The sequence below is a fragment of the Thalassophryne amazonica genome, chromosome 1, assembly GCF_902500255.1.
Source record: "Thalassophryne amazonica chromosome 1, fThaAma1.1, whole genome shotgun sequence".
NCBI lineage: Eukaryota > Metazoa > Chordata > Actinopteri > Batrachoidiformes > Batrachoididae > Thalassophryne > Thalassophryne amazonica.
The window spans coordinates 64,388,449-64,405,029 of record NC_047103.1 but is presented as its reverse complement, the minus strand read 5'-3'; the positions used below and the strand labels follow the sequence as shown (position 1 = coordinate 64,405,029).

Here is a 16,581-nt window from a genome sequence, read left to right as displayed (position 1 = left end):
CACAAAGCAATACAAAACCAAATCTAGAACACAAAGAAAAGAAAAAACAAACAAACATGAACATAAACAATACAAAATCCCAGGCATGAGCATAATCCCATGTGACAATATATCATTTCTATGAATTTGGAGTGATGGAGTGAATCATCACATTCTTTATGGTGCATGCTGGTGGGCTGGGGTGGATTCCCCAGTCACGATGATTACATTCTGACTGGATGTTATCTCCTGACAGGTTAACCTGTCTCCTCATGTAGGCCACCATCATGCAACACCATGTTGATACAGTAGCCCGTTTGGGCTACTGTATCAGCTTACTAAAAGGAAGACTTACCTCCTTTTAGTAAGCTGATTCATCTTACTAAAAATCAGTGATTCCTCCTGTAATTTTTACCCCGGTTCTTTTTGTAATTTACTGCACCTTTTCAAGAACCAAACCATTATATTTCTGATTTTGAACTTATTAAAGGTCACGTTAAAAACCAGGCCTGGGACCCTCACAGACAGTGTCCATCTTGTGAAAGACCCCTAAAATAAGTCATACAACACTTTTTATACCTTGTGGGCGTCACAGTGGGTGTGGTTTAGTCTCACATTTCTAATGTTACTGGCTCTCACCAACAGGGGGAGATCTCCCTGTTTCTGCGACTTGCACATATAATGGAAGTGAAACTTAACTCTTATATTTCACAGAAACCTCCAAACAAATAACACAGACAAACACTTGATAACTAACATAGAATAAGGAATTAGCACAGATATTATCTAACACTTCTCTACAGGTTTTCTACTCATTTTTGTGAATTGAAGCCTGATACATGGGTAATTCTACAGTATGGAAATACAACCAGCAAATTTTTCATGGTAAGCTAAAATATGGCCAGATTTGCTGTCATTCTAATTTCGTTAACATATAATTGCCCATATACTGCTTATCACAGGAGAAGGCAAGACAGCAATGACACTGAATCCTACACACTGTAGCTTTAAGGGGTGAACCAACCTACCACGACAGGCTATGTGACACACCCTGACATAACTTTTTCTATGATGCAACATGCAGGAGCACATCTCAGTGACACAACTGTGCAATTTAGCAATTGCTGCAAATATTATTATTGCTACTTGGATAATACTGTTTTCAGTTCACTCAGCAACATTAAAAGCACATTAGGTTTCTCACCATATTGATGAATGTGAGTTGTGGTCAGCATGCAAAAACCACAAAATATTTCCTTCTGCCTCCATGAAACCCTTATCACGCGTGCAGTATGACTGATTGCTAAAGCCCTTATTTATTTGTGCAGGATGTATTTTATATGGCTTTGTATGGGGAGGTGGGTGAACTCAGTAATTTACAGCATCCTGCAGAATGCACACATCCACTCAGTTGCACCTTTTACCTTTTATGATTCACAGAATTTACCTCAGGTTATATTAATCTAGTGGGAACAAAAACCTGTGTAAAACAAGTTTTTCGCATTTTACAAAACACGGAGGCGGTGACACTTTGAGAAACACTGCATCTTTGTTCATGTAAAATAGTCCACATTAAAAACATTCAAACACACCTGTTTTTTATGTACAGTATGACAGCTGGTCATGTCATGTGTGCAGTGTGATTGATTGAGAAATCTCTTATTGTAATATTTATTTGGGCAACACAGGCTTTATATGGGGAAGTGGCGTGAGATCCTCAATCATTTGCAGCATCTGAATACACAGTGCATGCCTCCAGTTGCACCTAAATCCAACCATATCTGTTTGATCTCCGCACCTCCAAGATAATAAAACTACATTGTTGATTGTTGTTGACGCTGAAATAGGTCCATCACGGTGTTGAAACTGTGTCCACCGCATGATCAATGACACGCGAAGTCTCTCATGCAAATTTTTTATACCCACAAAAACGTGTTGACAAACTCAGGATACAGTCACAAGGAAACAAGACTCTGCGCGTGTGTGTGTGTGTGTGTGTGTGTGTGTGTGGGGGGGGGGGGGGGTAGCGCATGCGAGGTTCCCAACACACCTGAGGACATTTTGTGTTGCAAAGTATGTCATAATTACAGTTATGTTGCCCATCACAGGTAGGTTCACCTCTTTAAAGAACAGCTGTCTGTCTTCAGCCGCCCCCTCCCCTTTCCATTTGCAGGAGATCCTAGCTGCGCCCCTGGACAGTATTTCTTGCCCTGTACCAGAAGTTTAAAATGCACAAAAACAACTTTTAAATGCAGTGTAATTGTAGTACACACCCACATTTTTTACAGATTTACTTTTTACACGTACTTTTTTGTCGTGGGTGGTAGTAGTAGTAGTAGTAGTAGTAGTAGTAGTAGTAGTGGGGGGGGAATTACACGTCACTGGTCTTCGGCGAGAAGTCATTTCGGCTACTTCCGGGTTGTGTTTCGGTTTTTGTCGTGATGTGTCCGCTGGCGTGCACGGACTTCGAAAACTTGCGTCAGCCCGGAGGCAGACAGCAGCAGCAGCAGCGGGCAGGACATAGAGACGAGCTCCACAGAACACTAGAGTTTAATTAAGTTCTCAAAGAGCCTGGACGGAGGACGAGTTTATTGGATGAGCGGAGCTTGACATCAAGGACTGTGCGTGCGTGTGAGGGCGCACGGTGTGCAGAGGGTAAAGTTCACTCAGTGTGTCCGCTGCTCTCAGACCTCCGACACTCTGCGCCAGCCGTCGTGGGTTTCTTGTTTTGTGTTTTTTTTTTGTTTTTTGTTTTTTTGCGTTTTAGAGTTTCTCTTCCCGCTGAAGATGTCGTGCCTTTTACTGGGAGTTCTTCGGAGGTAAGACTTTTGACTCTTAATGTGTTTTTTTTTTCTCTCTGTTGTTAAGTGTACTTTAAATTTTTTGACTGGGGTGTGTGTGTATATATATATATATATATATATATACACAGGGTTGGGAGGGTTACTTTAAAAATGTATTCCGATACAGTTGCTAGTTACCTGTTGAAAAATGTAATCAGTAACGTAATCCAAGTACCATAATATTAAAGTAATGTAATTTGATTACTTTCAGTTACTTCTGGATTACTCCAATATCAAATATGCTAATACAGACAAAAGAAACTAAATATAAATAGTCTTGACTACATAGTACAGTTTATTAAGCAAAAATAAAACTGTTTCTTTTACATGGCATGCTCTGTTTTACTTCACATTATGAATTAAGAGCACCCACAATATTGTTTTAAACACACCCAGTGTTCACCTGCTAAATTTTCAACAAAAAATGCCAAACAAATGAAGGATAATGAAAACTCAGGCGTGTGCAGATTAATTTGTAATTAAAAGTGGCTTGCAGAACAATATACAAAAAAAAAAAGTCTACTACTTGTTCAGTAAATTTGCACCATGTTTAACATATCAGTCCACTTATTGAACTTTCAAAATAAGAACAAAAGCATAATGAAAACCATTAAGTAAATACTGTCAGTAAGGAGGTGTGATCGCCATTTTAATTCCGGGCAAGTTAGTGATTTGTGTGCATAGATGTTCAAGAAACAGGTGGAATATGCCGGAAAGATGCGCATGTTGGCAAAGCCACAAACGGAGGAACAAGGGAGACAATATTTCCTTCCATAAGTAAGTGGTTTTGGTTATTCTTGTCACTTTGTCTGTGATATTTGGATGATAAACAGCTGTATGTTTCGTGCCGTACCTGTGTCGCCCGATGACACGGACCATTAACTCTTCACTTATGTCTAGTTATTTTCCACTGCTAGACCAATGTCTAGTTAAAATACTTGTCGTTAGTGATTAAAATTGGTCGACAAGACTGGGGATTTTTTTTTTAATTTGCACCTTAAAATAATGAGATTATAATGACCCGCGCTGTGCCGCTCACAGTCACACTCACACATAGAGATGTGTACCCACACCACTGACTTCATGAATGAAACTCAGTCAATAAAGGATAATTGTGTAAAAATATATATAAATGTATTGTAATGGTTTTAGGAGCTGCGCTGAACAGCAGCAGCAGCAGGACACCTCAGCTCAGCAGCTGGAACAGCACAGATCCGTGTAACTTTCAACACTAATATTTGGGAATGTGTGTGTGTCCGAGTAAGTTTAATACTTTCCTGACATAATTTAATGTAATTTAATTTTACTGGCTCAATATCCAGGTCAAAATGGCATTTTAACACGTATTTTGCGAGCATTTTTCTGAGTGTGTTCAGTCGCGGAGCTCCATTGAAAATGCATTAACAGCCGGGTACTTCATCAATATTTTGCCCGGTTAGGAGACGTCATGTCGCTGTTCATGAAGGGAGAAAAAATATTATATACAGATAATATCAGAAAATGCATTAAAATTGTAATCCTGCGAAGTAATCCCCATTTTTACTAAATATACCTGTAATCTGAATACGTCTTTTTTTCTGTAACTGTAGTGGAATACAGTTACCTTTTTTGTATCCTAATTACGTAACGCCGTTACATGTATTCCGTTACTCCCCAAGCCTGTATGTATGTATGTGTGTGTATATATATATATATGTATATGTATATGTATATGTGTATATATATGTATATGTGTATATATATGTATATGTATATGTATATGTGTATATATATGTATATGTATGTATATGTATGTATATGTGTATATGTATGTATATGTGTATGTATATGTATATATATGTATATGTGTATATATGTGTATATATATGTGTATATATATGTATATATATGTATATGTGTATATAATGTATGTGTGTGTGCGGAGAGAGAGAGAGGTGTGTACATGTATAAAACTCTTCCACAACAGACTGTACACGTTGCATTGAAATCGTTTATTAATTTATTTCATTTTAATTTAATTTATGTGCACCAAAATTTTTTTGGCATGTGTAGAATTTATTTATTTTTTAATCCTCTGGGGTCCGAGGGCATTTTATTGGACAGATCACTCGCCTGGCATAAATGTTTCATTATTGCTGTTAACAGCTCTCCCTGCATCCCACAACCAAGTTTTATGTCTCTTTTTTCAGGACAACCTGTACTTTCAAAATATATATGCTATAGTTGTGTTTTATAAGTGTAATAAAGGTTTACAATCAAAACTAAGGAAGGAAAAAGTAAAACGAAAAATAATTTTCCACACACATTTATTCAAAACACATAGCAAACTATAATAAGCAACTGTTTTGACACTTTATAAAGGTAATTTGGGGTCTTGTGTGAAAGACTGTACAACAAAAAGGTTCAAACAATAAACACAAAGCACATTTTGAACAATATATACAAAATAGTCTATGTGGTTTTTTTGTCTTCATAGTAAAAGCAACAGAGTTATCCAGTAACATTCACATGCAAACTAGTGGAGCAATCCTGATAGTTACACACTCTTTGTTTGAGCACATGAGATTGTCATCAGAGGCTCTCTGTCTGCTCCGTCTGCTTTCAGTGATCGCTGTGCGTAATGGCGCAGGGCGCATTTGGAGCCCAATAGTATGTACTCATTGGAGCACCCAGGGGGCTATTCAAACGGGCCAACTAGTAACATATCACTCCTGAAAACAATTTTTGGCTTTTCACGTGAGGTGAATCTGCCCTATGATTGGATTTTGGAAAACCATGTGACAGTGAACCAATTCTGATTGGACACTCACATTGTGCACGTCATCACACAGCTTCTATGAGGAGTACAAAGATGGCCGATGGCTGGCTCGAAAGTTGGCGGAGTTAACTTTTCAGCAAAAAAAAAAAGTAAGTTTCTATCTCATATCATTAAAAAGTTATTTAGAATTTAGTAAAGCTTGGTCTTAGCCATCGTATACGACGATGTCTGCCCCAGAGGGTTTAAAAGGAAATATATTGTAAAAACCGCGACCCGGTGTCGCAGACCGAACAGTCCCCCCCCCCCCAAAAAAAATCGGTCCGCCCTGCCTTCACTGCGTATGCGTCATTTGGGACCAAAGCAGCTCGTCTGAGTCTTACTCTCTTCTCCCAAAGCGGTCAAAGGGAATAATGTGATTATTAACCATGAGATGACAAGATAAAACTTCTTAAATCATTCTAAAGTCAGTTTTAAGAAGACACGAGGTGAAACTCAGTGACGCTTTGAAATGACAGATGCGTAGTGAACGCATCAGCTAGCAGCTCGTGTAGCCACGGCACTCTGATTGCTTCCTCTGTCTTTTATGATGAAATTATTGCTGACTTTAAGTGGAAATGATTGTTGTACAAAAGCTTCAGATAGAAACGAGGTGATAGTCAGCGAAACGCTGGTGACGCTCAGAAATGACACCGCTGATGCAGTGAAATGGTGCATGCACAGTGAAGGCAGGGGGGACCGTTCGGTCTGCAACACCAGGAATGGGATGAGTCCCTTTTCTCTTGTTTATAAATGAATAAAATTTGAAATGACTAGGATATATTTTAGGCATTATATCAAACAAATAATGACTGATTCTTCATTCCTGTAATGGAAAGAATATTTCATGCAGTGAAAGATGGAGCATTCCATCCTTCAGGAAATAAATGCATTAATCTGAATTAGGGTTGGGTATCGAGAACCGTTTTTTTGGGTATCGTTAAGAAATGATTCGATCCACCAATATCAATACCCTTTTTGCTTAACGATTCCCTTATCGGTCCTTCACAGCGGCCGTTGTTTTTGAGTGTGTTTGTCAGGAAAATGATTATTTCTCTACGTTGATTGCAGACCTTGCAGCGGCTCTGTAATCAACCACTTCTGCAGCGCGACTCCACTTCAAAGTTTGAACCAATGAAGCAGTGCTTCGATCCGCTGGCTCGTTGGTTCTTTGATTTGCTGCTCTTCAGAAGCGGCAACTCCACTTCTTAACCCCTCTCAAAGCCATTAAAATATGTCAATCGTGAGTCACTTTTGTGTGGATTAAAGTCACTAACTCAGACTCTTGTCTTGTTGCAGTCAAGAAACGAGAATCGTCTTCCATTGGCACAGCTCCAAACGCTGCGCACTGTCTGCCGAGACAGAGTCCGGTCGGAATTAATAACTTCACAGGGAATCCCCGCTTTAAATAAAATGACACGTCTTTCCAAATGTTGTAATACAGACAATAAACTACAGTTGACTAAAACGATTTTTTTCCTCCCAAAATGAGACGTCCTGCATTCTTTATGAATTACATCCTGACGTGCAGCACAGTTCAGAGGTATGGAAAGACATTCATGACAATAATGTCTGAAAGGAAATGCTTTTGACAAAAACTACAGATTTTGTTTATTTCTGTTGATGTCCAGAGATCAAGGATCCACCATGTAAAGTTTATTTATGTCCAGAGTTTAAGGATCCAGTGACCAATTTCATATTTATTTACTTTAAGACTAAATAAAATGTTGCTGACATAGAAAACCTATAAAACCTACTTTTAGTACACAGAAAATTCGCAAGAGATATCGATAAGGGAATCGATAAGGAATCGGATCGATAAGCGGAATAGATAATGGTATCGATATAGATAAAATCTTATCAATACCCATCCCTAATCTGAAATCGTAGTGAGTTCACTGCTGTGCTGAGTGGAACATGTCAGACGTGATGCCAGCCTGTCTGTTCGGCTGACAGTCAATGACAGCTGAAGAAACATGTCAAAGTTGTATTTGATTAAAACAAAATGCATTCCTTCTCTTCACATTTTCCCTCTAGGCCTTCTGATGATACAGTGTCACACACAGAATCTTGGGTAAACATGAGCTCTATGTGAGTCACTGCGTGCTTTGTGGGTGTCTGTGTGCACGTACATAACTGACATCATGATTTTGACGTGCAAGTTACCGTGAGTCGACATGTTGGCATTAGGAGGACGTGCAGAACAGCTTGTGTTCCTGCTTAACAGTTTAAGAGGTGCGGTAACTCTCCTGGTGCATGTTTGAGGTTCATGAATGCATGCGTATTTGCAAGCTGTAAATGATACTCAGGGTTGTCGTGTTTTTAGATGTAGAGAAGAGGCTGTCGATCACCACCTGTTCCTGTGACGGAGGTGGGTTTAGGCGTGTCTGACTGTAGTGCATGTGGATTGGCTTATTTATGTGGAGGTGTGTTTCATCATAAAGAGGAACTGCTTGTCTCATAGGCTCCATTCAGACTGGGTTTTGAAATCCTGCTGGAACACGGAGGATGATGCAGACACCGGTCCAGCAGTAAGCCGATTTCAGCATCGGAGAACACCAGGAGTCCAGGTTGATAAACTTTCTACCCAAAGTCCAAAAGACCTTTTTCTTTTGTTTTTTGCAACTGACACAATTAGAACAATTTGGACCAACACCAATAAAATTGCTGCAAAAAACAAGGCATTAGGGGAAAAAGCAGATATTGAAATGGAAGATCTGTACAAATTTTTTTGGACTTCTGATATACATGTCGTTGGTATCACTGCCAAATCTCCAGGACTACTGGAAACAAAGTCATATTTTGTCAAGTAATGTCCAGAGACAGATTTAGATAAATATTCTGGAACATCCACCTAAGTGATCCAGATGAGGAAGTAGAAAATGATAGAAAAAAGGGAACACCAGGTCATGACAAACTGTTTCGAGTCATGCCTGTTTATGATGACATCCTCAGTGCCTGCCAGGCTTATTACCACCTGAGGAGGGAGCTGGCAGTGGATGAAAGGATGGTGGTGATGAAGGCAAAAACTGGAATGACTCAATATTTAAAGGACAAGCCAACAAAATGAGGCATGATACTGTTTGTGTTGGCTGTTTCAAGTAATGGCTACACACTCAAGTTCACCATTTACACTGGCAAGACTGTGACCACAAGTGAGCACGGGTTGAGCACATGCGTGATGACATCACAACTCTATCCGGTTAGGGAGACAAAGTTTCTCTCAATAATAAGAACTGTCAAAAAACTTTCTCGTGTGTGGTTGCTGGAGTTGTGTGACGATAGGAATCGCCGTTTGAATGCTTGAATAACAATCTCAGTCGCACAAAGAAATCAAATAATAGTGAAAAGATGTTCCGGTGGGGTCATAACGCATCAATCAGTCACTCCGTGAGGCGTCATAGCATCTGATCGGTTAGCGTCTCGGTGCGGTATTATAACAGATCAATCAGATACTTCGTGAGGCGTCATAACATCAAGCCTGGTTCACATGGCAGGATAGAGCGGTTTCTTCTAGAACCAGCTCTTCTCTGTTTGTAGTGGATAGAACTGCGCATCTGCTACAAAAAGCTACGTCTGCAAAAATGTTTGTGGTCTAAAAATTATCGGACCAAAACTTACCGGAAGATAATTGATCCGATGATGGTTTTCAAACTTATCTGAAAAGCTAATCCGATAATGAAAACGTTATCTTCGATAATTAGCGGTTAGCGGATTAACGGAACTGTGCCCACCATTGGATGAAAGACATTCCCTGTCTTACCCCGGTGTTGACTTATAATAAAAACATGGGTGGAGTCGACCTATCTGACCAGCTCATCCAGTACTACTACTACTACTTCGTCACTTCAAATGTAAATATATATTGTAAATTTCAAAAACATATGTACAAGTTCTACAACTATTTACATAAATGCAGGAAATGCTTCAGGCGTTTTTTGTACAGTTATTTACAAAACAGATTTCACAATAAGATTCAAAATTTCAAAAACATATCCACAAATATAGTGCAGGAAATGCTAATGCTAAACTATTTAGAAAACAATCAGATGTCAAAGTAAGATTTAGAATGCAAATATCAATGGTAAATTTCACAAACATATGTCCAGTGTAGTGCAGAACATGCTAAACTATGTGTGAAATAGTCAGATATCACAATAACATGTAGAATGTAAATATAAATTGTACATTTCAAAACATAGTGGAGGAAATGCTAATGCTAAATTATTTAGAAAACAATCAGATGTCAAAATAAGATTTAGAATGTAAATATAAATGGTACATTTCAAAAACATATGTACAATGTAGTGCAGGACACGCTAAACTATTTTTGCCACTCAAAAAACATTTCCTGTCCAACACAACACAGAGGGGCACATTGCAGGCCTGACACTTCCACAGTGTGTCACTCCTCTTGTTGTCCACCTGAAGGCACTGTTGGCACCTCAGTCTGCCTTTTGTGGCCTTCTGGCAAGGATCTGTGCCTGTCACAATTGGCACAGGAATGGGGTTCTGGCTCGTGTTCTATGGGACACCTGTTTTGTCTGTGCCACACAGTTGACACACCAGCTCTACCATAAAGTCTTTGTGTGTCATGGGCTGCACTTGCTTGACACTGCTGATCTCATGATGCAATGTGGTTGCAATGTCAAGGAAGTGCAGCAACACTGTCCTATACCAGCATGCAGGTTTCCGATGGGTGGAGTGGTACTGGATGAGCTGGTCAGATAGGTCAGCTCCACCCATGTTTTTATTATAAGGGTAGGACAGGGAATGTCTTTCACTGTCCAACTTCCATCCTTCTCATCCTTCACCCTTCTTCGCACTGTCTCACCCGAAAACGCATGATGGATGGTGGAGCACACAAACACCTCCCGTGTGTCCATCCACTTTACAAACACTGGAGGCCCCTCTCTTATCCATCTTATAGATCCTCTTTCAGATTTTTTTGTGAGAGCATTTGCCCTCCCTCTGGGGCATCCTCGTCTGTTCTCTCTGTATGTGCCACATGCTCCCAAACTTCATGTTAGCCAGGTTCATGAACAGTGTGGGACTCGTGTAAAAATTGTCCATATAAATGTGGTACCCAGTACCAAGCGAGGATGGCTGGATCAGGTTCATGACCACATCGTATGACAACCCGTGCTCACTTGTGGTCACAGCCTTGCCAGTGTATATGGTAAACTTGAATGAGTAGCCATTACTTGAAACAGCCAACACAAACAGTATCATGCCTCATTTTGTTGGCTTGTCCGTAAAATATTGAGTCATTCCAGTTTTTGCCTTCGTCGCCACCATCCTTTCATCTACTGCCAGCTCCCTCCTCAGGTGGTAATAAGCCTGGCAGGCACTGAGGATGTCATCATAAAGAGGCCTTGACTCAAAACAATTTGTCATGACCTGCTGTTCCCTTTTTTCAGCATCCTCATCGGGCTCATTTAGGTGGATGTGCCAGAATATCGATCTAAATGTCTCTGGACATTACATTCGCTGGAAATGGCACAGACAAAATATGACTTTGTTTCCAGTAGTTGGAGACTTGGCAGTGACACCAATGATATGTATAAAAGAAGTCCAAAAATTTTTTACAGACCTTCCATTTCAATGTCTGTCCAGTTGTATTTTTTCCCTAATGCCTTGTTTTTTGCAACAATTTTATTGCTGTTGGTGCAAATGATTCTAATTGTCTTAGTTGCAAAAAGAAAAGAAAATACACTTTCCACCCAAAGTCCAAAATAATCAGACCCACGTGGGGTGGGTGGGCTGTGATCAAACACGTGGGGTTCGTGATTTCTGATTGGTGGAAAATTCACGAGCCAGCCAACCAATGAGGAAGAAGGAGTCATATTTCTTCCCACCGCTGTCGCTGCTGCAGTAGAGAAGGAAATGATCCTTTTGGCTGTGTGTGTGTACATAAACGCACATCGAAAAATGACAATAGTATTCATGAAAACGCATGGCGTAAAAAATACTCATTAAGTCAAGTTATACTAGGCCTATTAACAAAATTTTAAAAAATGATATAAAGGTTGAAGTCTCCACGTTCAACATGCATTTAAAGGGAGCCTCAGAGTGCAGCAGATTGAGTGTTACATCTGTTTAATTAGGTCATGTGACTTTTTACGTGAGGGCGCGTGGTGATTAAATCATTACTTAATAAATCTAATCTTGACCCTAGTGTATTGAAAAATTATAGACCGATAAACTCTATCATTTTGTTCTAAAGTTCTGGTTAAAGTGGTTTCACTGCAGCTCTTGGACCACCTTACTGAGAGTAATCTTTTTGAACCATTGCTGTCTGCTTTTACAAGAACATAGAACCAAATTAGAAAATATCACTCCACAAAGTCAGTGCTCACTAAAGTAGTGAATGACCTTCAGCGAGCAATGGACTCAGACACCACTAGGGTTTTGGTGCTGTTAGATCTTAGTGCTGCATTTGATACCGTGGATCATCATATTTTACTCAATAGGATGGAGAATCATTTTAGGATTACTGGAAGTGCCCTGGCGTGGTTGACGTTATATATCATAGATTATAGTGTTGCCAAAGAAAATTCATTTTATATCTTAAATCTTGAAAAGCTCAAAGGTCATACACTTTTTAAGCTTTACTGCTTAGTTCTGTGTCATTTTATTTTCTTTTTTTTGGGGGGGAGGAATGGGGGAACAGATGTCAAACTTTTATGTAACATTAAAACATTATATTATGTTGATTGTGTATATAATGTGGATGTTAAGGGTAACGTTGAAAGCAGTTTCAGAAACGAAGCATTTTATTTGCTGAAAGTTGTTTCGATATTAAATTTGTTTAACATGGTCAAATTAATATTTGTGTTGTAGCAACTCCCCCCCGGCTCATCAGGTAGGCAGGGATTGAAAAAGCTATGAGACATTTACTTTGCGTGGACAAGCAAAGCTCAAAGGTCATTGAAAATGAGCGAGGCCTGCTAAAAGATTAAACTTCTCAACACAAAGGGAGGACAGGCAAGCTGATCTCATCCCACTACTTTTCTCATCATCTTCTATCTCATTGGCACCTTTGTGTCAGCAAATGGAGGTTTTTACAAGAGAACATCTCTCAAGTAATTGCTCATTCAGTTCAGTTCCTTCCATGTCCTAATCCACATCATGCAATCTGACCCGCAGATATGGTTAGTGATTAGACAGTGCAGAGTGGATCTTTTATTGATTTGCTGTCAGGGGAGGCCAAAAGTCTGCTGAGCTGATACCGTGTGTCTTTTAATCACAGCTGGAACTGACGGTCATGCATTTCATTGTCCTTAAATCAACATTTATCTTCTTCACATCATGATTAAAAGGTGTTTTGGTCATTGGAGATGCTCTGACAGGTTTCCACAGCAGCTGTTGACAGTTTCCATTTGATCTTGGGGTGGACTTTAGGAAATCCAATGCATGTGCGATTAAATTCAGTTTTACTGTGTTTACAGCTTGATTCAGATCATTGCACTACTGTATGCATGAAGTTTGATGCACGTTGCTGAATGTGAGACAGCACACAGTCGTGGCAGAATGTTTTGAGAGCTCTTGGGCTTTTATTCATTTTCTTTTGTTTTACGACATCATACCAATAAGAAAACATCCAGATGGCATTATATTAAAATTCCTCCATTTATGTGTGGTGGTACAAGTGGTTAATATGCTTGCCTCCTTATAAGAAGGTTCCCTGGTTTCGAAGTCAGCCGTGCCCCACTCCCTGTGTACATTTGGATTTACATCAACAAGGACATCCCACATAAAATTTGTGAAAACTGCACTATTTTTTTTCACATTTAAAATACATGTTACACAGTCATTCTGCCCATGAAAAAGAACCGTTCAAAGAAATCATCCCAGTATTAGTACACCATTCATGTCATTGATGAGTGTAAATAAACTCTTCACAACTGTGGAAAAGCTCCCGGCATGCACATATTGACTTGTTGAGTTCAGCAGGTCAGTGCTCTCAGACATGCGGTTCCTGTGTTGAGCTTCAGTGCTCTCTGTGAGCTCTGTTTATGAATATAATGCTGTTAACAATAGCTGGGCCCATACCTTCCTCTCTCTATGTGGAGAAGTAATGTCTTTGGCTCTCGCGTCACATCAATAGCCCCGTGAGGCAACTGTAGAATTTGACACTACTTTCATATGAATACCGTGCAGCTTAAGTTGTAGATTTTTCAAATTGTGTTGATAATGTTGGCATTCTCTTCTAAAGAGATACAGTAGTGTTCAGAATAATAGTAGTGCTATGTGACTAAAAAGATTAATCCAGGCTTTGAGTATATTTCTTATTGTTACATGGGAAACAAGGTACCAGTAGATTCAGTAGATTCTCACAAATCCAACAAGACCAAGCATTCATGATATGCACACTCTTAAGGCTATGAAATTGGGCTATTAGTAAAAAAAAAAAAAAAAAAAAAAAAAAAAGTAGAAAAGGGGGTGTTCACAATAATAGTAGCATCTGCTGTTGACACTACAAACTCAAACTATTATGTTCAAACTGCTTTTTTAGCAATCCTGTGAATCACTAAACTAGTATTTAGTTGTATAACCACAGTTTTTCCACAGATTTCTTCACATCTGCGTGGCATTAATTTTGTTGGTTTGGAACCAAGATTTTGCTCGTTTACTAGTGTGCCTGGGGTCATTGTCTTGTTGAAACACCCATTTCAAGGGCATGTCCTCTTCGGCATAAGGCAACATGACCTCTTCAAGTATTTTGACATATCCAAACTGATCCATGATAGCTGGTATGCGATATATAGGCCCAACACCATAGTAGGAGAAACATGCCCATATCATGATGCTTGCACCACCATGCTTCACTGTCTTCACTGTGAACTGTGGCTTGAATGCAGAGTTTGGGGGGGTCGTCTCACAAACTGTCTGTGGCCCTTGGACCCAAAAAGAACAATTTTACTCTCATCAGTCCACAAAATATTCCTCCATTTCTCTTTAGGCCAGTTGATGTGTTCTTTGTCAAATTGTAACCTCTTCTGCACGTCTTTTATTTAACAGACAGACTTAGCAGGGGATTCTTGCAAATAAATTAGCTTCACACAGGCATCTTCTAACTGTCACAGCACTTACAGGTAAATCCAGACTGTCTTTTGATCATCCTGGAGCTGATCAATGGTTGAGCCTTTGCCATTCTGGTTATTCTTCTATCCATTTTGATGGTTGTTTTCCATTTTCTTCCACACGTAAGTTTTTTTTTTTTTTTTTTTTTTTTTTGTCCATTTTAAAGCATTGGAGATCATTGTAGATGAACAGCCTATAATTTTTTGCACCTGCGTATAGGTTTTCCCCTCTCCAATCAACTTTTTAATCAAACTACGCTGTTCTTCTGAACAATGTCTTGAATGTCCCATTTTCCTCAGGCTTTCAAAGAGAAAAGCATGTTCAACAGGTGCTGGCTTCATCCTTAAATAGGGGACACCTGATTCACATCTATTTGTTCCACAAAATTAACATACTCACTGACTGAATACCACACTACTAGTATTGTGAACACCCCCTTTTCTACTTTGTTTTACTAATAGCCCAATTTCATAGCCTTAAGAGTGTGCATATCATGAATACTTGGTCTTGTTGGATTTGTGAGAATCTACTGAATCTACTGGTACCTTGTTTCCCATGTAACAATAAGAAATATACTCAACACCTGGATTAATCTTTTTAGTCACATAGCACTACTATTATTCTGAACACTACTGTATAGGAGTCTAGTGCAGCAGATAACTGAAACAGTCCTTCACTTGGTGACACAAGCACCAGATTTGGCATGAATGTTCTTCATGAATCAGTAAGAAAAATATGCTGGCCACTTAAAAATCCAATATGACGGCCACCTAGGGGTCAATGAAGAATTACCCAGGGGTTAAAATTTAAAAATGCTCCAATCATATTGAAAAGTGTAACACATTATTTGTCCGATCATAAATATTCCAAAAAGGTATAGTTCCAACTATCTATGACTGAATGTTATGGAATTATGGGGTAAAAACAGCAACAATGGTGACAAAGGTCAGTTTCAGTTTGTACAGGGGTGAAAACTTAAAGTTGCTTCAATTTTGGTAAAAAGTGATGTAAATTATTAGTTGAACACATAGGATTAATAGATAGAATAGTTTTGACTGTATTGAATGCTTCGTTTGCAAAGTAAATGTCAAACAATGTCGACGTACATTGGATTCTGTGGCATGTGACATGTTGCCCTGTAACATGACAACTAAGCATGACACATGGTGCAAACTATTCCTTTTAAAAACCCTATTAACTTGTATTTAACCAGAAAAGGTTAGAAATAAAATTATTCTTGTCACCAGACAATGTGGACATCCTCATCTCAGAGGGTGATGCTGGCTAATGATGCTGGATTCCTTCCATTTGAAGGGCCATCTGCAGGAGGGAACCTGACTCCTTTTAATATTCGATCTGTGCCTTCTTCATATGTTTTTAAGTCATCATTGAAGACCCATTTCTTTGTACAGGCCTTAAATACTTTTGTACAACCCCAATTCCAGTGAAGTTGGGACATTGTGTGACATGTAAATAAAAACAGAATACAATGATTTGAAAATCCTCAACAACCTATATTCACTTGAATACACCACAAAGACAAGATATTTCATGTTCAAACTGATAAACTTTATTGTTTTTGTGCAAATATTTGCTCATTTTGAAATGGATGCCTGCAACACATTTCAAAAAAGATGGGACGGGGTGACAAAAGACTGGGAAAGTTGATGAATGCTCAAAGAACACCTGTTTGGAACATTCCACAGGTGAACAGGTTAATTGGAAACATCATGATTGGGTATAAAAGGAATATCCCCAAAAGGCTCAGCCATTCACAAGCAAAGATGAGGTGAGGATCACCACTTTGTGAACAACTGCATGAAAAAAAATATTCCAACAGTTTAAGAACAATGTTTCTCAATGTTCAATTGCAAGGAA

The 16,581-nt window shown here is 39.1% G+C and overlaps 1 protein-coding gene across 1 annotated transcript in view; it reads left to right on the top strand.

The window, feature by feature from the left end:
* Nucleotides 1-2,693: 2,693 nt before the first annotated feature.
* pck2 (phosphoenolpyruvate carboxykinase 2 (mitochondrial)) overlaps nt 2,694-16,581 on the top strand; it is a 74,815-nt gene continuing 60,927 nt past the window's right edge. The window contains exon 1 of the mRNA XM_034171219.1: nt 2,694-2,798. Coding sequence (XP_034027110.1) covers nt 2,767-2,798 — 32 coding nt within the window. The 5' untranslated portion in view covers nt 2,694-2,766. The remainder of the gene's footprint in view (nt 2,799-16,581) is intronic.